General features: G+C 37.4%; 3 protein-coding genes and 1 long non-coding RNA gene across 6 annotated transcripts; 3 read left to right on the plus strand and 1 right to left on the minus strand.

Annotated features, from left to right (window-relative positions):
• The first annotated feature begins 347 nt into the window (after nucleotides 1-347).
• Nucleotides 348-4,481, plus strand: LOC122296815 (disease resistance protein RPV1-like). Its single transcript, XM_043106612.1, has 6 exons — nucleotides 348-847; nucleotides 1,494-2,592; nucleotides 2,850-3,134; nucleotides 3,213-4,130; nucleotides 4,223-4,375; nucleotides 4,473-4,481. Exons 1-6 carry the CDS (start codon nucleotides 348-350, stop codon nucleotides 4,479-4,481), a joined length of 2,964 nt encoding a protein of 987 aa, XP_042962546.1.
• A 13-nt stretch (nucleotides 4,482-4,494) lies between these two features.
• On the plus strand, nucleotides 4,495-6,047 carry LOC122296000. 3 transcript variants are annotated; one of them, XR_006238355.1, is made up of 5 exons: nucleotides 4,495-4,678; nucleotides 4,778-5,021; nucleotides 5,132-5,333; nucleotides 5,498-5,577; nucleotides 5,785-6,047. It is a non-coding gene; the product is annotated as an uncharacterized LOC122296000 (long non-coding RNA). The 3 variants fall into 3 exon arrangements; XR_006238356.1 differs by having other exon boundaries at nucleotides 4,495-5,021; XR_006238357.1 differs by having other exon boundaries at nucleotides 4,495-5,021; nucleotides 5,179-5,333.
• Nucleotides 6,048-23,372: 17,325 nt separating this feature from the next.
• LOC122296816 (disease resistance protein RLM3-like) lies at nucleotides 23,373-24,766 on the plus strand. Its single transcript, XM_043106613.1, has 3 exons — nucleotides 23,373-23,650; nucleotides 24,378-24,532; nucleotides 24,699-24,766. Exons 1-3 carry the CDS (start codon nucleotides 23,373-23,375, stop codon nucleotides 24,764-24,766), a joined length of 501 nt encoding a protein of 166 aa, XP_042962547.1.
• Nucleotides 24,767-24,948: 182 nt separating this feature from the next.
• On the minus strand, nucleotides 24,949-25,937 carry LOC122296817 (disease resistance protein TAO1-like). Its single transcript, XM_043106614.1, has 3 exons — nucleotides 25,811-25,937; nucleotides 25,189-25,470; nucleotides 24,949-25,110 (listed from the first exon to the last, which is right to left on the minus strand). Exons 1-3 carry the CDS (start codon nucleotides 25,931-25,933, stop codon nucleotides 24,949-24,951), a joined length of 567 nt encoding a protein of 188 aa, XP_042962548.1. The 5' UTR covers nucleotides 25,934-25,937.
• Between the last annotated feature and the right edge of the window lie 326 nt (nucleotides 25,938-26,263).

The following is a 26,263-nucleotide window of genomic DNA, read 5'->3' on the forward strand; positions in this document are numbered from 1 at the left end:
ACTATCCAAACGAGGCCTTATTTTCAATTTCCTGCCATGTAAACTTAGAAATTTGAACTTAAATTACTTCACTATTATTTGCAAACTTTCTCATTACTATTCACAAATTTTTCATCTCATCTCATATAAATTTCAAGGGAGGCCTTATTTTAAAAAACACTCTTTATTCTCTCCTTTCACATCAAAGCGCATGGAAATCGAACACATTTTCCTTTATAAATTAACCAACAATTACAAACTCAAAGGAACATCCCCAGTTCTCTCCTTTCTTTTGACCCACATCTCTATAATTGCATCTCTCTCGTGAAACATTTATCACACATACAAAGAAGATTACCACTTCTTCCATGGCCTTACATGGAGCTTCTTCTTCTCTCTCGTCCTCTTCTTTCATCCATCCGTGGACTCACGATGTATTCTTAAGCTTTAGAGGTAAAGATGTTCGTCAAAAATTTATTTCTCATCTATACCATGCTTTGTATAAAAGGGGAATCAACACTTATATAGATGACGAGCTCGAAAGAGGAGAGGAAATTTCACAAGCACTTTTTCAAGCTATCGAAGGGTCAATGATTTCCATCATTGTACTATCTAAAAACTATGCAGAATCCAGATGGTGCTTGAACGAACTATTGAAGATCCTTGAGTGTATGGAAACAGTAAAACAAATTATTCTACCAATATTTTACGACATAGCTCCATTAGATGTAAGACATCAAAGAGGAAGTTTTGGAGAAGCATTTGCTAAAATTAAAGACAGATCCGAGGGCAATGAAGAAGTGCTGAAGTGGGAGGCAGCTTTAGAAAAACTAGCCAATATGTCAGGGGTCGAATTAAAGAATTACAGGTACTTCTGATTTCTTTGAATATATATATTTGTGTGTGTGTGTGTGTGATGTTAAAGTGAACTTTTTGAAGAAAACCCAGACAATTTCAGCATTGATAAAGATATTGTACTACCTCATTAATTTCACCTTAATTAAATCAAGAAAAATACAAATTTAAATCAAGGAATAAAACAACTAAATCAAGTGGAAAAAAATAAGTAAGAAAAACGATGGGGATTTCTTTTATTTCTTATGAGGTGAAATCATACCCTCATAAGAAAAATAAAACAACTTTAAATAAGCACTGTTTTTTAGTTGCAATTTGTTTCTAGATATAAAGATTCATAAATACTGATCTTCAATTATAAGTTTTAGATTTAAGGGAGATCCGAGAATGGAAAAAAAAAAAGATTTAAAAAGTTTGTTTATACACACAAGAGAATGAAAATGTAAGTCTAACAAGGGCACGAGAAATGTACAAATTAATATATAAACATTCAGATTAAGGAGAAAGGCTACGTTTTGACATTGTAATCTACTGCTATCACTTTGTTATGAAGAAAAAAAATGGAAAACCATATTTTATTATTATTATTATTATTCATGTGTCATTTACTGTGAAAAGTACTCTTACTCAATAATTTATCTTATCTATTATATTGATAGGAAAGAGTCAGAATTTATTGAGGAAATCATTCAATGGGTCAACTCAAGAATAGTAAGCCAAACACCTCTAAGTGTTGCCAAGTATCCAGTTGGGATAGAGTGTCGTAAGCGAGACATTTATCAACATTTAAGTATTGAAAGGAATGATATTATACGTATTGTAGGGATATTTGGAACCGGTGGAATTGGTAAAACGACTATTTCAAAATATATCTATAACCAGATTTACTCTCAATTTGAAGGAAGTTGTTTCTTGAAAAACATTAGAGAAACTTCAAAACAAGTAGGAGGTTTGATTAAGCTGCAAGAAATACTTCTTTTCGAGATCTTAGGGGAAAAACTGGATATTTATGATGCTGATAGAGGAATGAATGTAATTAAGCATAGACTTTGCTCTAAAAGGGTTCTACTAATTCTTGATGATGTGGATGAGTTGGTCCAAATTGAAAAATTAGCTGGAGATCGTGATTGGTTTGGTTTGGGAAGTAGAATTATCATGTCAACAAGAGATAAACAATTACTAAAAATCTTTGAAGTTGACTCAGAATACGAGTTGAAGCTCTTGGATGACAATGAAGCTCTTCAGCTCTTAAGCTTGCATGCTTTCAAGAAAGAAGAACCACTTGATGAGTATGTGGAACTCTCTAAACAAGTAATAAAATATGCTCAGGGCCTTCCACTGGCTTTAACAATGCTAGGATCGGATCTAAAAGGTCAAAGTAGACCTCAATGGAAAAATGCATTGGAAAAGTATAAAAACATTCCCCACAAAAATATTCAGAGTGTACTTCGAATAAGTTATGATGATTTGGAAGATAATGAGAAGGAAATGTTCCTTGATATTGCCTTTTTCTTTAAGGGAGAACCATTGGCTAATATTAGGAAAATATTTGACAGTTGTAATTTTTTTCCGGATTATGGTATTGACAGGCTTATAAAAAAGTGCCTCATTACTATTGAACATAAAAATGTTTGGATGCATGACTTGCTACAAGATATGGGTCGAGAAATTGTTCGACTAGAATCACCCCTTGAACCTGGTGAACGTAGCAGACTTTGGTTTCACAAGGATATCCGTAGAGTGTTGGAAGACAGCACGGTAAGAGAAAAAAAAAAACTTGAGTTTTACATTTATTTCCATTTTTAAAAGTGAAATCCAGCAGAAAATTATGGCCTTATGAGTTAATATATAAATATATATAAATGAAATATGTAAACATATATATATATATATATATATATCCTGTAAATCAAAATGAATTTATAGTTATATATAATATATAATTTTTAGAAAGTTGATGCTTAACTTTATTCGGTAATTTTGCTAACAATTTTGTGCTTTCACTTGCGTACCAGGGTACGAACAAAGTTGCAGGCATGATAATAGAAATGCCTGAAGGTGAGGACGATGTGGTAAGCTTGGATCCTGAAGCATTTGTACAGATGAAAAGACTTAGAGTACTTATCAATTGTAATGCTAGCTTTACAAGTGGACCAAATTATCTCTCCAATGAGTTAAGAGTACTTGATTGGTTTAAATATCCACTACAATCTTTGCCACCTAATTTCTATGGAAATAAACTCATTATCTTTAAAATGCGTGGTAGCTTCATCAAGGAGTTAAGCTTCATCAAGTTTAAGGTATCTACAATTATAATCTTCAATAACTTTGTTTCTTTAATCTATATGCTAAACTCCTTTCGATTTTTTTTTTAACAGAATCTGACAATTATGGAATTCAGTGAGTGTAATTTTTTAACAAAAGTTTCAGATGTTACAAGCATCCCAAATTTGAAGGAATTGATTGCCCCAAGGTGTAGAAGTTTAGTTGAGGTGCATGATTCTGTTGGATCCCTAGAGAATCTTTGTCAATTGGATTTTTCCGGATGCTCTAACCTCAGAATTTTTCCAGCAAGCCTCAAGTTGAGATCTTTATGCACCCTTTATCTTAATCATTGCTCAAGCCTTCGTAGCTTTCCTGAAATTGGATGTGAAATGAAGTCTTTAACTACATTAGCTCTATCGGGCACTGTAGTGGAAGAACTACTATTATCAATTGGCAATCTTACTAGACTTGATGAATTACTTCTATCTTCAATATTTGGTGATTGTAAAAATCTAGTAAGGAAGATGGGGTATGATAGACAATCCATTCTAGCTATTGGGTCTACAACAATGGAAGATGAGATTTCATCGAATGAAGAACAACTCCAGGAATTGGCGCCTCCAACGAATTCAAGCAATGGAAGTAGTGCATTACAAGTGTTGAATCATCAGAATTGTTTCCAATCAAAATCAAATTTCTTTTCAATATCAAGTTTCTTTACCACTTTGACTTTTTTAAATCTATCAAGAAGTAAATTTGTTAGCCTTCCCACGAGCATCAAAGGACTTATTGTACTTAAGCAGCTCTACTTATGTTATTGCAAGAAACTTGCAGAAATCTTAGAACTTCCACCACATATAGGATTTGTAGATGTTAGGGAATGCAAGTCGTTAAAAAGATTTCCAGAAGTATCAAGAATAACGGAATTCAATGTGAGCCACATTCAATCTCTACGTTGCATTCGCTTGCATGGTTGCGACAAAATGGATAAGATTTGGAATTATAAAATGCCAAATCCATTACTGTGGAAGGTATGTATGTGTCTCATCCTCTCTCTCTCTCAGAATTCTATATAGGATGCATGAATTTAAAATAAATGATGATGATGATATTGGTTTAACAGGGACATTATGATGCCATTGTGGATAGGGGGGATGAAGAATGGATAATAAATATTGAGGGGCCACACCATTTGGAGGATATAAGCGGAATTGTGCTGTATGCCCTTATGGTTTTTAGAGATCCTAATATTTTTGACGATTATAAGAATGTTGCGGTAACCATTGAAAGCTCAAATCGTGTACACCAACTCAATGTTAATCAAGGGGTATATTTGTTTAATAGTGAAGCAATAGTGTGCTACTCTAATTTAGAATCATTAGAGCTAAAGGTTTTGGACAATTTGAGGGTTCAAATTCATATTCCCGGTGATGGTGCTCTTTTGCGGATGCCATATTATAGGAGTTGGGGAGCCAATATTGTATACAAGCAAGAAAGCAGAGGACATAAAAGAAGAAAAATGGATTGAATTAAATGATAGGCCAAGTGGCCTATAGCTACTATTTCTTTGGAATTTTAGGTGAGATTTTCCTTTCATTTTTGTTTGTGGTCTCTGGTCTTTAAGACTTGATTTTCTATGGAAAGAACAAGAAACTAAGAAGTTTGGTAAATCTTGTAGTTGTAGCAGGATTTTTTAGTCCATCCAAATCAAAGGACAGAGAAGAAAGTGAACACAGGGTGTTTGATGAAATGCCTCAGTTAACTTGAGAGCACCAAGAGTCTACTGCTTCTATTTATAATGTGCATTACATCAATATAAGAGACATTGTGCCATTGGAGACTTGTGTCTATAGAATCTTTAGCAAATGGAGATGCGTTAGCCACCATTGTGGCTATTGCCGTGGGAGATGGGTCTTCATTTGGTGAGTCTTCATTTCTGGATACAACAGTTGATGGATTATTGGTGTTATTAGATGGATAGTAAGTGCTCTATTTGTTTAATTTTGTAAAATAAAATTGTTTATATTGTTAGAAATGCCACCAACTGAAAAAGGAACAAAAATGCATCTTGTTTCCTAGCTCAAGAAATTAAACCAGAGATGGATTTCTGGTCACTCTTTGAGGTGGCGTCCATGCCAATCTTGCAAGTCCTCTTGATCTGCATATTGGGAGCATTCTTAGCAACTGTGTACGTAAATCTTCTCCCTTCAGATGCTCGGAAATCCTTGAACAAGGTAATGCATGCATCCACACACTTAGTAGTTACGATTAGACCACTTCAGCAAATCTAAGCTTCTTGTACGTTTGGCATTGCGAGGGAAAAAAAGTTTATGCTTTTCTAGTCCTCTTTACAATCTTAAATCTTCTAGAATCTGAGGATTTTTCGTTGATTATGTAGATCGTCTGCATGGTGTTCACTCCTTCACTCGTATTTGGGAGTCTGTCCAACACTGTAATGCACAAAGACATCATTTCATGGTAGGTTACTCTTGTACTAGTCTCTGTGACTCTCTCTTTTTCCCCTGTTAAATTCGGCATCCTTTCGACATTCTACTTGTCTTTCTACCTCTTTGTAACAAAATGAAATGCCTTGGGAAGCAGTAGTTTTGATATTCATTTCTTTATTTTGGAAAATAAAAATAGACAGAAAAATCCAAGTGTGTGTAGTCACAATTTCCATGGCAGGTGCATATATATAACAGTGGCCTCATCTAAAATCAATTCTGAAGCATAATATGCTGGTGCCAAAGGGGCTACAAAGGAAGAAAATAGTGAGGAAAAAGAGTTTCCTAAAGGTGCATTACAATGTCGTTTTCTTACAAACGAATTTGCCTTTAAGATACTATGAGGTCCTGAGCTAATATTTTTTGTCTGTTTGTGTTATGCATGTACAAATGAAATTTCATGATTCACCACATATAACAACATTGCAATTTTATCTATAAATATCGGGAAATATTTAATTAATAGTGCCAATTGAAACCTCATGTTCCTAGCTTTAGTTACCCACAATATAATTTATATTTTGGTATAGTGACTCTATCATATATAGAACTACACTCTTTAGACTTCAATGAAATATGATATTGAATACTCAATTTTATCTTTGCTAATCTTGAGGGGTAGCTCAGTTAGTCAGACTTTGGATTTGCTACCAAATGGTCACCAGTTTGAATCTCTTAGGACCACTGGAGGTTTACTTAGTTGTTAATTTTAGAGCCACATGGGATTAGTTGATATGTGCACAAGCTGGCCCGGATCCAAAAAAAAATAAAAATTTATCTTTGCCATTGAAATTAAGGTTGTCATTTGTTTGATGTTAAATTATTGAATTGATGGATTCTACCCGTATGTTGGTTACTGGATGGCCAATGCACCCCTATTCCTAGCTCTTTCACTTGGGTTGTTCCCTTCTAATAATTTAAATTGTTAATATGTTTTTTCTTCCTTTTATTCTAATTAATCTCCCAAATAATTTTCAGAAACTACTATAGATGATGTACTTGTTGGAAACATTTTTAAAATAATTATATATATGATATATTTATTATTAATAATATTTTGGGTATTGTACACCTTCTTGTTTGGAACAGTGTTTATAGTAGTGTGGCAATGCATAATTGACACTCTTTCAGTAAATATATTTAATTTTGGGGATTGGTTAAGATTAGGTCATCAGCACCTATTAATTATAATTAGAAATACACAAAGAAACTTCAGCTTTTGAGAATTATAATTGGGATGTATGGTATTAGAGCATTCACATCCCATCCCCATCCCCATTTTCAAAATAATTATATATTATATATGTATTATTAATAATATTTTGGTAGTGTGGCAATGCATAATTGACACTTTTTCAGTAAATATATTTAATATTGGGTCATCAGCACCTATTTATAATTGGGAATACCCAAAGCAACTTCAGCTTTTGAGAATTATAATTGGGATGTATGGTATTAGAGGTAGTTCATGTGTTCATTTCATCTTTATATAGTTAGCTAGGGGATAGATTGGGCCATTGATTTTGGGCCTAAAAAACTTATTGTTTGGGTTGAATCCTTTGACCCGACATTCTATGATTTAAAGATCAAAGGCAACGTACGAGTCCAACCTTTCTTAACTATAACTTTAAACTTATTTATTGAATTTTGAAGTTGTTTCATAAATTAATAGAAATATAAAACCGAGAAAGAATATAAATAGACACATGACTAACTCCGTTATATGATTATATTGATTCCCAGACTTGTTTCTTGGTTTCACAAACCATTCATTTGTTAAATGAATCCAAAAGATTTTATAATTTAAATCTAATTAAACCATTAATAGATGAGATTGTAATAAAAATGGTTTAATTTCACAAAGATGCATGCCTAGTTCCTCAACTCTTTTCTTGATATGGCATGTTTCTTGAAAGGAGGACCTTTGGCTGATGTCATTAAAATATTTGACAGTTATGGTAATTTCTCTTCAAACAATGGTACCCGAAGGCTTATAGACAAGTGTCTTATCACTGTTGATGAGTGTAATAAATATTTTTGGATGCATGACTTGTTAAACGGGCATCACAAGTATGTTTGATAAGCCAACTTGCACTTATTTACACGAATTCAATCTAAAGTCCTGCGTAAAACAAACGTCCCTAACCCAATATCCACAGTAATTTCCCTTATGAACTTTAGACTTCTGAGATTTAAATTTGAGAAATTCTTATAAGAGGAATTAAAAAAAATATCATTATTTTATAAAACTAGTCACGTTGAAGATCTTCTCATTTCTTTGTGGACCCTTACCGTGTGACTGAACAAAGGAATCCAACAACGTACAAAGAAAGTAGAGGAATCATAATGTTACTTTACAGCCTACCAAACTTGACTTCCTAAAAATTAGATGAAACCCATTTTGTGGTTTTGGCGTTGTGGGTCAGGGCTATCTACCACCACATTACTTTTGTAACAATTAGTGATGTTTTTTCAATGTCTAACACGGTATATGCCATATGGTCTGGGTGTGTCCCATTCCATCATTGCAATTTGGCTACCCCGGCCCTGGCGTGGTTCATGTGTTTATTTTGCTCACTTCTCCGAGAAGATTAGCTTTTCCCAGTAGCTGAGGATATTTTTTTCTTCTTGTTTTGTTAACTTAAGGTCCCTTTTGGAATTTAGATTAAGTTGAAATCAACTCAGTTCAGTCTAATTTTAAACCGACTCTAACATTTATACACTCAACTCTCAAATTACTAAACTCATATTAACTCAAAACCTCTTTACACATGGGACTCATAATATTTTTCATGAACTTTCTATTTTTAGCCTTTACCATTTTCTTCTCCCATCATTAGGATGCTCCTGTTAACTCAGGTCTAATCCATCTTTAATTTCCAGATTCTTATTTTGAAAACTCTATCCTTCATGAGCTAACCAAACGCCATTTTGAATTGTTTATAAACAAGTACGAAGATTCAGATCATGCTAAATGTAAGGAATTAGACCCCAAGTATCACTTTTCATGTCAGCTCACAGCTGATATAATTTCGATGAATTGTTAGAAGGTTAGGCTTCTAAAGTTTCTTGTAGCCTCTCAGTTACGTTTTTAATTTACGCACATCCAGCATGTGCTAAAAGTATCGTCATAACAGTTTGGGTGATGATACACCCACAGACTCTTGGCACATAGGCTCTACCAAGAGTACTCTTCATCGATAAGGTTACCGTTATTTTTTATTTTTTAAATATTAAAAAAAATCATAAAATATTATTTCCATAGGGAGGGACTGAAAGTGATTGTCCAACATCAACCCCTAATTATTAGATGTTGCTTAGAAATTTCCTTTTGTCTTTCCTTTTAACACGTTTAACTTACTTGTCTACAACAATCATATACATCTTATTAAATTAAAGATTCCAAATATTTGCAAGCTGGCAGGTGTATGCTTGCAAATATTTGGAATCTGCTTGCTCATTCAACTCAAAAAGGTACACTGCTTGCTTTTATCTTTATTATTGTGACTTGGACCCTTTGGGTGTGGAGATGTAAAGCATGTATGGAAGGTAAACGTGTTGCTGTGAGCTCTCTTTGGATTCGATTAAGGCAGCCATTACATGGGTGGGTGTCCGATTACGTGCTAGTAGAAAGATAACTGATGGAGATGAAAGAGTGTTAAATTATTTCTCTATTCCAGTTAAACGTGTGAAGAGGAAAAAATTTCTTTTTGTGAATTGGATGAAACCGAACTCGGGCTGGTTTAAATTAAATGTGGATGTGAGTTCTTTGGGAAATCCAGGTCGCATGGGTGCAAGGGGCATAATTAGAGATGAGAATGTGAATCTTATTTGGGCTTTTGCTAAAGAGTTGGGATATGGCTCTAATAATGAAGTTGAGCTCATTGCTCTTTGTTATGGTCTTCAATATTGCAAGGATTTAGATATTGGAAGAGTGGAGATTGAATTAGATTCGCTGCTATTGGTTCACTGGTTGCAAAAAGGGAGATCTGGTATATGGTATCTTGAAGATTATTGGGAAAAGATACAAGATATTGTTGCAACCTTGGAGGTTAAGGTACAACATATTTACAGAGAAGGCAATGCAGGAGCAGATTTCTTGGCCCGTTTGGTGTCTGATTAGAAGAATGGTACGTGGAGTTCATACAATGATGTGCCGCATTTGCTAAAAGGGATTTTGAAAGTGGATAAACTTGGTCTTCAGGCTATTCGGTAATAGGCTTGCTTAAGGCTTTTTTTTTTTTTTTTTTTTTTTTTTTTTTTTTTTTTTTTTTTTTTTTTTACAGGTTGGCTTTAGTTTTGATGTCTTGTGTTTTGGTTCTTCGGTTTTGTTTTTTTTTTTTTTTTAACACTTGGTTTTGGGCTAGTTTATAGCGGTTTATTGTATACCCCTAAGTGTTTGCTTTGTTACCACAGTATTCCTCCGCTATAAGTGAGGGTTTTTTAATAAACTTGGGACAGAGCTGCTATGTGGGTGGCTACTGGCTCTTCTTCTTTTTTTTTTTTTTTTTTAAAGCTGGCAGGTGTATGCGAGAATAGTGTTTATGTAAAGGCTGGATATGATAGCTCATGTGGGGACTCGGACCCCACATACGCGGTTTTTGAACAACCCTTACTATCAATTTCTTTTTTTTTTTTTTTAAATAGACTTAATTTCATTAATTGAAACTGAAGTTACATCTGTGACTAATCAATACAGGAAAATCCAGATTATCAGCCAAACTACTCATCTGTTAGGGGCTCCCACGCCAACAAATTTCTTTGTGACGGACATTGTCTAAACTTATATACCTTCTCTCCTAACAACAGTGAATAGAGAAAGCTCTCTATTAAAGCAGAGCTAAATGACCTTTCTTCCAAAAGAAGAGAGGTACACTCACGCTCCATCCTCCCAAGGAGGAGTACAACCACACTCTCTCCTCCCAAGGAGGAAGAGTACAATCACCTACCTTCCTCCAAAAAATGAATAGGACAAACACTGACCTTCCTCCAAAAGAGGAGTGTGACACTAGCCTATTTCTTTTTTATTTTTAAAAACTAAAACAAAATCAACAATTGCAAATACAGAAAAACAAATAAAAACTGGCAATGGGCTGTAAAAACAAATGGGCCCAGTCTAAGCCAAAAGGCCCAGCTTGTGTGCATGTGGGGGCCCAACCCGTTAGGGTTTCCAGATCTTCCTTCTGCAGCTGCCACCCATCTTCTTCTCTTTTTTCCTTTACATCTTCCCTCGTAGAGTTCCCTTCCACCACGAGTACGAGCCTCCTCACAGAGCTCACTGAAGTTTTTCCCCGACCCTCATGCCGCCGTCTCTCGCCCAGCCTTGCCCCAGACGCTGCACTAAGTCTCGGATCGCTACGCAGGAAATCATCCAAAAACAATTTGGCGTACGTGCTTCTTGGTCCACTCACAAGTGACTTCGGATTGATTGGTAGCATGCTTCGGTTTGGCTGGGTTGATCTGCTCATGCTACCATTCTCCTCCATCCAGGACGTGAACTAGCCCTCTGTTTTTCTAGATGAAAACAGAGCTCATGAGCTCATGCCGAAACCCAGCTTCAAAGGCCAAACAAACGCCAACACAAAACCACCACCCCAGAGCAGAGGTGGTTACTAGAGCCACTGTGTGTGAAACACACCAAAACAGCCCTTAAGCCACCGTTAAAACAGCCACCTCAAGCCTTATTATTAGTACTTAACCAACCTAAACAAAGACAAGAGTAACCGGAGAGATGGGAGGGAGGGAGGTGGGAGCTCTTGGGAGGACTATCGGCTTTCTTCTCTAGAGAGAGGGAGAGAGAGAGAGGTGATACGAATTTTTCCTTACTATCAATTTCTAAACTTTGGGTTCTTCTTTATTGATTTTCCATATTTTATCCTATCTAATTGATCAAGTGAGGCATTCAGGACATTTTCTTATTGAGGCTATCTATCTGTCCATTCATTCAACATGTAAATAATTAGCTTTTAGAGATGACTATAGCTCAAGTCTAACAAACTTTTTTTCATGCTGGTATTGAAGGATTTTATTAGCTTTGGAGGGACCATCCCAACCAAAGGGCCTTGAAACGTACAAAAAGAACAATAGTACAATAAAAACCAAGAAGCCCAGAGTATGGGCCCATCATAGAAGGTAGTCAAGAGGAATTCGAAAAGAGATATACATGACGCCACCTTTAACGGAAGGATAAAAATAGCGAGAAGCGATAGGATTATTCAAAATCTTAAGCCTTGATCTGCTCCAATAAATCTTGGACAAGATATGTACAGCAAACGAGCCTATATATACAGGTAATCTTTGAGATTTCAGGATATATACCTCTTAACTGACTTTAGCATTGGAGTGTTCGTAGGAGGAGCCCCCCTCGAGTTTCATCAAAGGAGATAGGCCAAGCAGTGGAAGATTGGAAGTGAGACACGTCCCCAATATTTGGCGTCGTCTATGGGATCGTGTGATTCAGCGTGGTTCTCACATGCCAATTGTAACACACTCGGTAGCAAGCCGAATGATGGATGCCGGACTGTCATCTGTGGAAACACGACTAGCAGTAGCAGGGGAAAAGTTGAAACAAGCTCTGGAGGCCATAGGAATCTTACAAAAGGAGAATGACGACTTAAGACGGAAGAATGCAAATTCTCATAATGACGATGTGCCCGCCCACAACGAGCAAGGTGAGCAAGAAGCACATTGCAGGGTCGAAAAAGACATTGAACGTGAAGAGAAAGAAATGATGCATGATGAGTTAAAGAAATTAGCGGAAAAATATGAAGAGATGGCGAAGAAGATGGGCGGTTCTTCCTCAGTGGAAGGCCTAATACACCAAACGGATCTGCCGTACAACACATGTATTATGGCTGTGCAGCTCCCGCCAAAGTTTAAAATTCCCCAGATAGATATGTATGATGGGTCTAAGGACCCGGTAGATCATCTGAAATACTTTAAAGCTCACATCACGCTCCACGGTTTCCAAGCAGAGATTGCATGTCGGGCTTTCCCTTTGACCCTGAAAGGGACCGCCAGAGGATGATTTGGGACCCTCAGACCAAAGTCGATAGATAGCTTTGAGGAACTGGCAAAGCAGTTCTTAACCCAGTTTATGACTAGCCGGAGACATCGGCGTCCAGTCGCCTACCTGTTAACGGTTAAGCAAAAGGAAGATGAGAATTTAAAGGCCTATTTGGCCCGTTTCAACAAAGAGCGCTTAACAACGAATGACTAAGATGAGAAGATCACTTTGGCCGCCCTCTTAGGAGGGGTATGGCTGCGTAGTCCTTTCATTGCAGAGTTGGCCCGAAGGACTCCTTCCACTCTTAGGGAGTTCATGGATAGGGTGGATGATTTTGTCAATGAGGAAGATACTCTGCAAGCTTTGGTGGACCTTTGTAAAGAAGATACTCAGGTTGAACGGAGAAGCAGGCAGGCTGATAAGAAGGGTAATCCAAGTAGGCGAGAAAGAGCCAGAGAAGGGCGGTCAGATCGCAACCTCATATTGGTGCATAATAATCTGGGCGTACAGGAAAGGGAGAGAGAAAAGGAAAGTCGCCACCCTGTCAAAATAGGCGGTTGGTACTGCAAGTACCATTAGACGAGCTCGCACTAGATTGAGGACTGCACGACCATGAGAAAGAGAGTCGCTGAATTAGCAGGAACTAGCGAATTGGAGCGAATGGTCGCGGAGCTGTCAAATCCTAAAAGGCGTCAGGAGACTAGGCGAGGAGCAAGGCGGAGTTTCAGTCCGGAAAGAAGGCGCCATGTCAATAACTGCCAGGACAGGAGGGCGAGGTCGCCCCCAAAAGGCGATCGGAATAGGGCGCCCATAGGGGAAATAAAGACCATAGCGGGAGGTTTTGCTGGGGGTGGTATTTCCACATCCAACCGAAAGGCGTATGCACAGAAGGCAAGATATGAAGAAGTGTTCGTGGCTTAGCAATGAGCGAATGGTGATATCCTTCAAAGTGGCAGACAGGGAAGGAATTATATATCCACATGACGATGCTCTAGTGATAACCCTCGTGATAGCCAATTATACAACTAGGCGGGTACTAGTAGACAATGGGAGCTCGGCTAATATACTGTTCTGGGAAGCGTTTGTCAAAATGGGGATTGATGTTGGCAAACTGAGGTTCTCCCCTACGCCATTGAAGGGTTTCTCAGGGGAGACTATCCAGCCCATAGGGGCAATCACACTACCAGTAACTAAAGGCATGGGGGTGCGGACAACAACCACGATGACCGACTTTTTAGTAGTGAAAGCTCCTTCTTCTTACAATGCCATATTGGAAAGACCGACACTCAACCATTTGAGGTCGGTAACATCCACCTACCATCTCAAGATGAAGTTCCCAACAGATAGCAGCATGAGAGAGGCGAGCAGGCCCTGGCTCGAGAATGTTATGTGCAGGAATTAAGGAAAGTTAAGAAGGAAGTCTGCACGGTGGCAGAACAGGATGGGGCCTTCCCACCCCTGCCACCACCTGTAGCGGTAACTTGCGAGAGAGATATAGAAGTCAGGGATGACCGAGTTCAGCAGCATGCAGAAGTCAACGAACCTCTGGAACTCGTGACATTACACACTGACCGCCCTGGGTCCACTACCCGTATTGGGACACAAGTCCCACCAGCAGACAAATAAGCCCTGATACAGTTATTGATAGAACACAGGGATGTCTTTGCATGGAGCCATGAAGAAATGCCCAGTATAGACAACGAAATCATTGAGCATTGCTTGGGTGTAGACCCAACGCACAAAGCAGTGAGACAAAAGAGGAGATCCTTCAGCGTAGAAAAGTATGCCGCCATTAATGAAGAAGTTGAAAGGTTGCTCGCGACTGGCTTCATTAGAGAAGCCCACTACCCGGAGTGGTTATCCAACATTATAATGGTGAAAAAGGCGAATGGGAAGTGGAGAATGTGCGTAGACTTCATAGATTTTAACAACGCTTGTCCGAAAGATAGCTTTCCTTTACCACGCATCAACGTCATTGTAGATGCTACAGCAGGGCATCATATGTTGAGCTTCATGGATGCGTATTCGAGCTACAACCAGATACGAATGAATGCGGCGTACGAAGAAAAGACATCTTTCATCACTGATCGAGGACTGTATTGCTACCAGGTCATGCCCTTTGAATTGAAGAATGCAGGGGCGACCTACCAAAGGCTGGTAAACCGGATGTTCAAGGAGAAGATTGGGAAATCTATGGAGGTATACGTGGATGACCTGCTGGTAAAGAGCAAAGGGCTAGCCCAGCACCTTGTGGATTTGTGAACGGCATTTGGAGTCTTACGCCATTACAAAATGAGGCTAAACCCATCGAAATGTGCTTTCGGGGTCCAGTCGGGGAAATTCTTGGGCTTCATCGTATCGAAGAGAGGAATTGAAACTTCTCCAGATAAGATAGAGGCCATAATCAATATGAAGCTGCCAAAAAATCTGAACTAGACTCAATGACTGGCGGGGAGAGTGGCCGCCCTGGGAAGGTTCATAGCCAGGTCAATAGACAAGTGCCTCCCCTTTTTCCAAGTATTGCGGAAAGTTCCCTTGGAATGAGCAGTGCGACGAAGCATTCAAAAGATTAAAACAGTATCTGGCCAGTCCGCCCCTTTTAAAGCGACCAGAGAAGGGAGACGTACTCTATGCGTATCTAGCAGTCTCCCCGCATGCTGTATCCACCGTCCTCATAAAGGAAGAAGAAGCCAGATTGTATAAGGAGGCTGATAGGTTGGTCAATCGAGCTGAGTGAGTTCGATATAGAGTACGAGCCAAGGAAAGCCATTAAAGGGCAAGCAATGGTGGATTTTGTAGTAGAATTCTCAGACTTTCCCCAAGAGGAGGTGATAGCACCGTCAAGAAAGCCCTAGGTATTGTTTATAGATGGATCATCCTGCCAGATAGGCAGAGGCCTGGGGATACATTTGCTAAGCCCCGACGGCTAGGAGCGGTATTACATGGTCACACTGGCATTCAAAGTAACAAACAACGAAGCTAAGTATGAAGCGCTGATAGCGAGTTTGTCTGTGGTCGCCCAGATCGGGGCAACTGAAGTAGATGCCAGGTCGAATTCACAAGTGGTAGTAAATCAAGTTTTGGGCTTGTAGCTGCTAAGGGCGAAAAGTTGAAGAAATATCTAGTACGAGTGTGGGAAATACGCGATCTCTTCTCATATTTCGCTATAACTCAGATACCAAGAGTGGACAACGAGGTCCCAGACAGATTGGCACGAGTGGCATAAGGAGGGGAGGAGGTACTCCTACCATGGCCAGTCGAGAGAAGGGTTGTCGAGGTCCCAGGTGTGGGCGTCGAGCTAGGAGTTCTGGGGTCGAGCACCCCATATTGGGCGAACAGTGTAGTGGAGTACTTGGATGAAGAAAAATTGCCGGAAGCCAGAGAAGAGGCAAGAAAGATAAAGAAAAGGGCGGCAAGGTTCCTACTCATCGATGGAATCCTTTATAAAAGAGGCTTCTCTGTTCCTTTGCTACGATGCATCTCCACACAAGAAGCACAGTATGTCCTGGCTGAGATACACGAAGGGATATATGGAAATCACAGTGGGGGAAGAACCTTGGCTAGGAAAGCAGTCCGGGCAGGATATTACTGGCCTAATGCTCTAAGGGATGCACGGGGAGTTCGCCAAGAGGTGTGCAAAATTCCAGACTTACGCACCTATACCGCATGCCCCTCCGGAGGAATTAGCATCAGTAACAGCGCCATGGCCATTCGCCCAGTGGGGGGTAGATCTAGTGGGACCCTTCTCGCCAGGAAAAGGTGGTGTTAAATTCATGATAGTTGCCGTCAACTATTTTACAAAATGGGCAGAAGCAGAGCGGTTAACAAAGATCACAGGCAAAGTCGTGACAAAATTCTTGTGGAAGAATGTCATCTGCAGTTTAGGGATTCCCTAGAGTATTATAACCGATAATGGGCACCAGTTCGATTCAGATCACTACAGAGAATGGTGCGCAGAGTAAAGGATCAAGGCAAAGTACTCCTCCCCAGGCCACCCCCAAGCAAATGGTCAAGCTGAGGCGACAAACAAGGCATTACTCTCAATCCTCAAGAAAAAGGTCACAAAGAAGAAAGGAGATTGGGCGGACGAGCTGCCAGGGGTACTCTGGGGGTACAGAACTACAACAAAAACTCTAACAGGGGAATCCACGTTTACGCTGGAGTACGAATATGAGGCGATTACAGCAGTGGAAGTAGGGCTGCCAACCTACAGAACGAGCCATTTCTCGGGTACCCAGAATGATAAAAAGATAGAAGAATACCTCGACTTACTAGAAGAAGAAAGAGAGATAGCCGAGGCTTAGATGCTGCAAGAGAAGAGGAAAGTTGCGCAGTACTTCAACAAAATAGTAAGGCCCAGGACCTTTAAAGTGGGCGACCTGGTTTTGAAGAAAAGTGGGTTGACTACCCAAGGCGATGAGAAAATGGGACCTTGATGGGAAGGTCCTTATCTAGTAATAGCCAACAACTGGCTCGGATCGTACCGATTGAAAGACAACGAGGGCAAGGAACTATCGCACCCATAGAACGCAGAGCATTTGAAGAAATTTTATCAATAATTTTTGTAGTATTTATTGGTTTAAACATTCGTTCTCTTTATTTTTGTTCAATGTTTGCGACATCACTATTTATGAATATATTTCGTTTTGATCATTAAGAATTTTGCATAGAGGAAACAGTTCCCAGTGGTGAATATAAATGCCATATAGAAAAAAAAAAGGGCATGTAGGTCCTTAGACCACACCGACCCTAAACACCAAAGACAAGACTTATCAGCTTGTGGTGCCATGAAAAAAAAGCGAGAAAGGTCAGGGACCGCTCGACCCTAAATACCACTGACAAGACTTAGCAGCTTGTGGTGCCATGAAAAAAGGGTGAAAAACGTCAGGGACCGCTTGATCCTAAACACCAAAGACAAGCTTTAGCAGCTTGTAGTGCCATGAAAAAAGGGCGCGTAGGTCCTCAGACCATGCCGACCCTAAACACCAAAGACAAGCCTTAGCAACTTGTGGTGCCATGAAAAAAGGGCGAGAAGGGTCAGGGACCGCTCGACCCTAAACACCAAAGACAAGCCTTAGCAGCTTGTGGTGCCATGAAAAAAGGGCGCATAGGTCCTCAGACCACGCCAACCCTAAATACCAAAGACAAGCCTTAGCAGCTTGTGGTGCCATGAGAAAAGGGCGAGAAGGTTCAGGGACTGCTCGATCCTAAACACCAAAGACAAGCCTTAGCAGCTTGTAGTGCCACGAAAAAAGGGTGCGTAGGTCTTCAGACCATTCCGACCTTAAACACTGAAGACAAGCCTTAGCAGCTTGTGGTGCCATGAAAAAAGGGCGCATAGGTCCTCAGACCATGCCAACCCTAAACACCAAAGACAAGCCTTAGTAGCTTGTGGTGCTATGAAAAAAGGGCGAGAAAGGTCAGGGACCGCTCGACCCTAAACACCAAAAACAAGCCTTAGTAGCTTGTGCTGCCATGGAAAAAGGGCGTGTAGGTCCTCAGACCACGCCGACCCTAAACACCAAAGACAAGACTTAGCAACTTGTGGTGTCACAAAAAAAGGGTGAGAAAGGTCAGGGACAACTCAACCCTAAACACCAAAGACAAGCCTTAGCAGCTTGTGGTGCCACGAAAAAAGGGCGAGAAAGGTTAGGGACCGCTCGACCCTAAACACTAAATACAAGCCTTAGCAGCTTGTAAGGTTGTACTTCTGTATCCTTGAGTTCTAAGGAGACAAGACCCCAAGTTTGGTTGATGAGACACGACCGAGTGACCAGAGTGTGAGTAATAACAGCAGCATGGTCAAAGTGTCATGCACTGGTGCAGTTGGGGATCGTTTCTAGCCATGAAAAAAGGGCACGTAGGTCCTCAGACCATGCCGACCCTAAACACCAAAGGCAAGCCTTAGTAGCTTGCAATGTCATGAAAAAGACAAGAATTAAAAGAACACAGTGGCCAAAACATTCAACAGGGTAAATCAAAGTCCATTGTTACAAATATAGAAGATATAGAAGTATCAACAAAAAAAAAAAATTTATTATCCACAGTCAAATACACAAAAGGCAAAATTAATCAAATGGCATCATTAGACGGGAAGGCTCGGGGCACGTTGGCAAAAGCATCAGGCATCTCTTTCTGCCCAAACTCGCCAACCATGCGGCGGGAAGCTTCTTCAAGATAGAACAATTGCCGGTCGAGAATCATAAGGTTGGTGGCAGGATCAACCAGAAGACAGTCCCTTAGTCAGGATATTACACAACTCATTATTCTCTGCTTTAACATCAAAGTGCATGGAAAGTACTCACAAAAATATATCATTGGGGAACACATTTTCAATATTTTCCCTGATAATTATAAATTTACCGGCAATTACAAACTCAAAGGAACATCCCCGATTCTCTCCTTTCTTTGACCCACATTTGAGATATTTTTATATCTATATTAAAAAAGAAATCTGAAAAAAATTTGACAACCAAACTAGTTCGGCCCATGCCCCAAATCAAGTGTCGTTTTACAACGAAACAAACGAAGTTTTTTACGTCGAGATCATGAATGCATTCTTCTTATATATAGCTCTGTTATCTTGTGTTTTTTATAGCTCATGTTTTACTGAAAAAATAAAAATGAATAAAACAAATGGAAAGTATTGGTAAGGCCATTCACCAGCTAGCGCATATGAAATATAGTAGATACAATCCCCATTATCCCTTTGAATGGAGTGGTTGTTGCCAAGAAGTTTCTAAAATTATTTATTTGCGAAAAATGCTTTAAAATTCGACCATTTGGTAAATAATAATTGCGCATACTCAAGAGTATAGCAACATCTTCCATGGCCTTTGTGTGGCTCCTCCAACTCTCACGTAAAGAAATGCAGGAATTGAGGTGTCGGGAATATGACAACATGGGTCACACACCCCAATAACAAGTGCTAAGTGTGTGTATATGCAACACGCGTAAGACAAAAGATGCAGCGAATAAGTTAAAGTCAATCAACTAAGTACCAAAATTGTTAAATACATAATTCACTTAAATATAAGTGTTTCAAAAGATATTGCAGTTATTCGATTAAAATATATATAGACCAAAATATAATAATCAAAAGTGGGAAACAAATCTCATCCCACAAGAAAGTGACCCCCAATCACTCCTTTAGCGGAGCCGCATCCTCAGGCTCTGCATCCTCAACTACATCAAAATTTACAGTACCATGAAATGGTACCGCAAGTAAGTAATAAACCAAACAACCTAAGAGATAAAAATATATTCATGTAACAACAAATATGCATGCGTATGATGAAATATGCATGAAACCCCAAAACCTTATTTTCTCTGAAAATTATTATTATTCAACACACCAAAAATTCCATTTGGCCCAAAACCATTTCCATTAAAAAAAGCATCTGCCATTTTCCCAGAAAGTGGCCCAGTATAAAAATCCACCATTTTCCTAGAAAATGGTTCATATAAATCCATTTATCGAAACTTGACATTTTCCCGAAAAATGGCCCATTATCCATTTTTAAACCGAATGCACCATGATCTCTCCTAGGGACCATCCGCACACCTTAACTCCCTTTTCCACACCACGAGTAATGATCGTGCTTGTAACTTCGTAACGAGCGATGCTTAGTTTCGTACCCAACGCGTTCGTGGCCCAGTATCCTCTAGCCCTCGCCAGCAGAGGGGCCATGGAGTCGGCACGAGAGCATTACTATCCCGTCTGATTCTGTTGTTGCTAACCTAGGAGATGTCACTCAGTATATTTTACTCCTGAGTGACCAAAGGAGCTCCATCGAGATAATACCTCATCTCGGCTTGAGGTCGTGATACACACACCCCAAAAATCATTTCTCACATGAGAACCCAGTTTTCAAATATATACATGATCATGCATGCAATTCTGTGAAAACCCAATTTTCGTTTCCAAACATGAACATGCATGCAATTATGCAATGTACAAGACACGACACAAAAAATGAACAGCCAACTAATCTCAGCATAAACCAATCACACAAACAACTCTATCTTCCAATCCAACTGACCCCTAAACTCCTCGGATTCAACGTTCGGTGCAACCAACCAGATCGCAAAGATTTGTTAATGCAAAATATATTTAAATCTCAAAAGGTTATTTAAAAAATACTTACAATGTTAAAATATAATTTTTGAAGGATCAAGGAGGTACAAGAGGTGGCGGCACAACAACGTAATAGTGCAATTTGGGTGAAGGTCGTGGGTCTCAAAAAGCCAACCTTTGAACAGGGACAAACGAAAACTTGGGATGGCCAGGGAAGAGCTTAAAGGTGTTGGTGAAGTTAATGGCAGTGGTGGTTGGCCGTGCAATTTAAATAATAAACAATAAAGTAATTTAAATCAAAGTTCAATTTAAATAATAAACAATAATTAATATTAAGAAAGTACATCAAAATAAATTTTAGAACTTAAAAATTATAAAATAGTTCAACGATTAACACGTTAAATTTAAAACAAGAGAACCACTAATTATAATAATTTAAATAATTATTCAATAAAAATACACGTCAAAACAAGATATCACACTTTCAATCAATTAGGAGCCTCTTCCTCTTCTTTCTCATCATGATCTACTTCCATATATCCATCCATGGAATCATGATGTCTTCTTGAGCTTTAGAGGGAAAGATGTTCATCACAAGTTTATTTCTCATCTAAACCATGCTTTACGTCAAAGTGGAATCAAGACTTACATGCTTTACGTCAAAGTGTGACAAAATAATATTAAAAAATATATTAAACAATATCTTAACTTTATAATATTTTTATTTAATTTTTCCTCTCTCATTTCCTAAAATCCAATAAAAATCTTAACTCAAACTATTTTACTATTATTCAGAAACTATTTCACCACTAATACTATTCACATATTTCTCATCTCTGCATATCATTTGACTATCCAAACAAGGCCTTATTTTCAATTTCCTGCCATGTGAACTAAGAAATCCGAACTCAAATTATTTCACTATTATTTACAAACTATCTCATCATTATTCACAATTTATCATCTCATCTAGCAAGGCCTTTTTTCCAAACGAAGTCTCATTTTCACTACTATCCTGACGAGTTCTTATTTTCAATTTTTTGCAATACTGTGAACCTGAAGAAATCAATTAAGTTCACACTGGAATTAATCATTGGGCAACACAACACATATTCCAAGTTTTCAGCTCCCCACTACTCAACACGGTTTCGAACAAAAACACAAGTCCATCCATATATATTTAGGTTTACTGATAATTAATTCCAGTGTGAACTTAATTGATTTCTTCAATTATTGTCCAAAGCTTCAAATATTTCCATAGGGATCGAAATGCTTTATATCACAAACTATTAAACTTGACATGAATTATAAAAGAACTTAACTTGCTCTTATGTGTAGTGCTTCTACGTAAAACCCATTACATTTATTAATTTATTGTTTCTCAAATATTGAAGTTTAATGTCTGGAAACTATCTCATTTCATCTTATATAATTATTACAATTTTTATAAATTTTCATACAAAATATAATAAACAATTCAACTTTTTTAAATCTTAAAACAAAATTAATATTAAAAAATTATATTATAACAATATTTTATTCAACTTTCAACAAAATATCTCATCTGAACTATGTAACTAAATGAGACCTAATCTTATTTGTTAACCCTTATATGTACTTTGGGATTGCTATTTTATAAAGAGAACTGCTACAGATCTACAAAAATAGATTATACAAAGTAAACTCACAAACTGATCATGTGATTCCATGAAATCTATTAGATCTAGTTTATAATAAAAGTAACTTTACAATCTAACGCACTATATCAAGCAACATCAGTTTGTATATTTATTTTTGTATAATCCTTTTATAGCTAAAGTATTTTCCTTTCAAAAATTGATCGTTCAACATCAAATATCCCTAATTATTAGATGACACTTTATGGAAGTTGCCAAGAAGTTTAATTGTCTTTCATTTTAACACGTTTGGCCCACATGTATCACTTATTAATTATGATGAATGCATGGTTCCTTAATTTCTTGTCGTATATAATATAAAATAAATTTAAAATACTTTATGAATTTTTAAAACATTTAAAAAATATATTTCTAATATTTAAAAATAGTGAATATTATATAAATCAAAGATCAAATTAAAAATTTCAAATATTTGCAAGGTAGGTGCATGCAAGAGTATTGTTTATGTAGAGGGACAGGGGAGCTCATGTGGGGACTTGTACCCCCACATACACGGTTTCTGAACATGCCCATACTATATCAATTTCTATAGTTTTGGGTTCTTCTTTATTGATTTTCTTGAGTGGGGAACAACCTTTCTTTCTTTCTCTTCTTCTTTCTTTTTTTTTTTCCTTTCAATTTTTAGTGCTTTTAGACTGAATTTATCACATCAAAGTGCATGGAAAGTCATAAAGGAACATCCCTGGTTCTCTCCTTTCTCTGACCTATACATCTCTATAATTGCACCTCTCTTGTGAAGCATTTATCACACATACAGAGAAGACGACCACTTCTTCCATGGCCTTACAAGGAGCTTCTTCCTCTCTTTGGTCCTCTTCTTCTTCTGTGCATCCCTGGACTCACGACACATTCTTGAGCTTTAGAGGTGAAGATGTTCACCAAAAATTTATTTCTCATCTATACCATGCTTTGAATAAAAGGGGAATCAACACTTACATAAAAGAGGAGAGGAAATTTCCCAAGCAATTTTTCAAGCTATTGAAGGGTCAATGACTTCCATGATTGTACTATCTAAAAACTATTCAGAATCCAGATGGTGCTTGAACGAACTATTGAAGATCCTTGAGTGTATGGAAATAGTAAAACAAAGTGTTCTACCAGTATTTTACGACGTAGATCCATCAGAGGTAAGAAATCAAAAAGGAAGTTTTGGAGAAGCATTTGCAAAACTTAAAGACAGGTTTGAGGGCAATGAAGAAGTGCTGAAGTGGAAGGCAGCTTTAGAAAAACTAGCCAATATGTCAGGGGTCGAATTAAAGAATTACAGGTACTTTTGATTTCTTTGAATACACACACACACACATATATATGTGTGTGTGTGTGTGTGTGTGTGTGTGTGTGATGTTAAAGCAAACTTTATGAAGAAAACTTAGACAATTTTGGCATTGATAAAGATATATATCTAGTACTACTGCATTAATTTCACCTTCAAGTTTATTGGAGAAACTGAGAACATGAAAAATACAAATTTAAATCTAGGAATAAAACAACTAAATGAAGTGGACAAAAATAATTAAGAAAAAGGATGGGGATTTTTTTATTTCTTATGAGGTGAAATCATATCCTCATAAGAAAAATAAAACAACTTTAAATAAGCATTGGTTTTTAGTAGCAATTTGTTTCTAGATATTAAGATTCATAAATACTGATCTTCAATTATAAGTTTTAGATTTAAGGGAGATCCGAGAACGGACAAAAAAAAATATATATATTTAAAAAATTTGTTTATACACATGAGAATGAAAATGTAAGTCTAAGAGGACCATAAGAAATGTACAAATTAATATATAAACATTCAGATTAAGGAAGGAGGAAGGCTACCCTTTGACATTGAAATCTACTTCTATCACTTAGTTATGAAGGGAAAAAAAAAAGGAAAATCATATATTATATTATTATTATTATTATTATTATTATTATTATTATTCTTCATGTGTCATTTACTGTGAAAAGTACTCTTACTTGTTAATTTATCTTCTATGTTATATTGATAGGAAAGAATCAGAATTTATCGAGGTAATCATTCAATGGGTGGAGTTAAGACTAGTAAATGAAACACCTCTAAGCGTTGCCAAGTATCTAGTTGGGATAGAGTGTTGCAAACAAGACATTTATCAGCATTTAAGTCTTGAAAGGAATGATATTATACGTATTTGGAACTGGTGGAATTGGTAAGACGACTGTTTCAAAAGATATCTACAACCAAATTTATTCTAAATTTGAAGGAAGTTGTTTCTTGAGTAATATTAGAGAAATTTCAAAATAAGCTGGAGGTCTAATTCAGCTGCAAAATACCCTTCTTTTTGATATTTTAGGAACAAGTTTGGATGTTTGTGATATTGACAAAGGAATCAATGTGATTAAGCACAGACTTCGCTCTTAAAGGGTTCTACTAATTCTTGATGATGTGGATGAGTTGGTCCAAATTGAAAAATTAGTTGGAGATCGCGATTGGTTTGGTTTGGGAATTAGAATTATCATAACAACAAGAGATCAACGTTTACTAGATAACGCTAAAGTTGATTCAAAACATGAGTTGAAGCTTTTGGATGGCAATGAAGCACCTCAACTCAATTTACAAAGATACTCCAGGGATCCAACGGAATTATGCACCTCAACTAAATTTGTACACCTTTTGACAATCAATTCCTTCAAATTTGGGATGCTTGAAACATCTGGAACTTTTGTTAAGAAATCACAGTCATTGAATTTCATAATTGTCATATTCTGTTAAAAAAAAAATTAAAAGAAGTTTAGCACATAGATTAAAGAAAAAATGTTATTGAAGATTACAATTGTAGATACCTTAAACTTGATGAAGCTTAACTCCCTAATGAAGCCACCATGCATTTTAAACATAATGAGTTTATTTCCATGGAAATTGGGTGGCAAAGATTGTAGCGGATATTCAAACCAATCAAGTACTCTTAATTCGTTGGAGAGATAATTAGGTCCACTTGAAAAACTTGCATTGCGATTGATAAGCACTCTAAGTCTTTTCATCTGTTCAAATGCTTTGGAATTCAACTTTATCACTTCTTCGCCTTCGGGCATTTCTATTATCATGCCTACAACTTTGTTTGTGCCCTGGTACGTAAGCGAATGCACAAAATTGTTAGCAAAATTACTGCATAAATTTAAGCATCAATTTTCTAAAAATAACTAGTATTTTCTCATTACTGAAATGTTAGGATATTAGAAACAAAAAAGGAAATTTAGATATGATCGATACTTTTATTCATTAATGATCTTAGTTAAACAGAATCTATTATACATAACTACAAATTCATATATATATATATATATATATATATATATGTTTACATATTCATTTATATATTACTTCAAGAGGCGAAACTTTTCCGCTAGATTTCACTTTTAAAATGGAAATAAATGTGAAACTGAATATTTTTATTCTTACTCTTACCATGCTTTCTTCCAACACATGACAGACATCTTCATGAAAAAACAATCTACTACGTTGACCAGGTTCGTTGGGTGATTCTAGACGAACAATTTCTCGACCCAAATCTTGTAGCAAGTGATGCATCCAAACAAATCCACCTTAAATCAATAGTAATAAGACACTTGTCTTTAAGCCTGTCGATACCATCATCCAGAAAAAAACCACAACTGTCAAATATGTTCATGATATCCGGCGAAGGTTTTCCTTTGAAGAAACAGGAAATATCATGAAACATTTCCTTCTCATTATTATCTAAACCTTCATAACTCACTAAAAATACTTTCTGAATATTTCTATTGGGAATGTTTTTATACTTATTCAATGCACTCTTCCATTGATGTGTACTTTTACCCTTTAGATCTGAACCTAGCACTGCTAAAGCCAATGGAAGGCCCTTGGCATATTTTATTGCGA

This window comes from Carya illinoinensis, chromosome 15 (genome assembly GCF_018687715.1).
Source record: "Carya illinoinensis cultivar Pawnee chromosome 15, C.illinoinensisPawnee_v1, whole genome shotgun sequence".
Taxonomy (NCBI): Eukaryota; Viridiplantae; Streptophyta; class Magnoliopsida; order Fagales; family Juglandaceae; genus Carya; species Carya illinoinensis.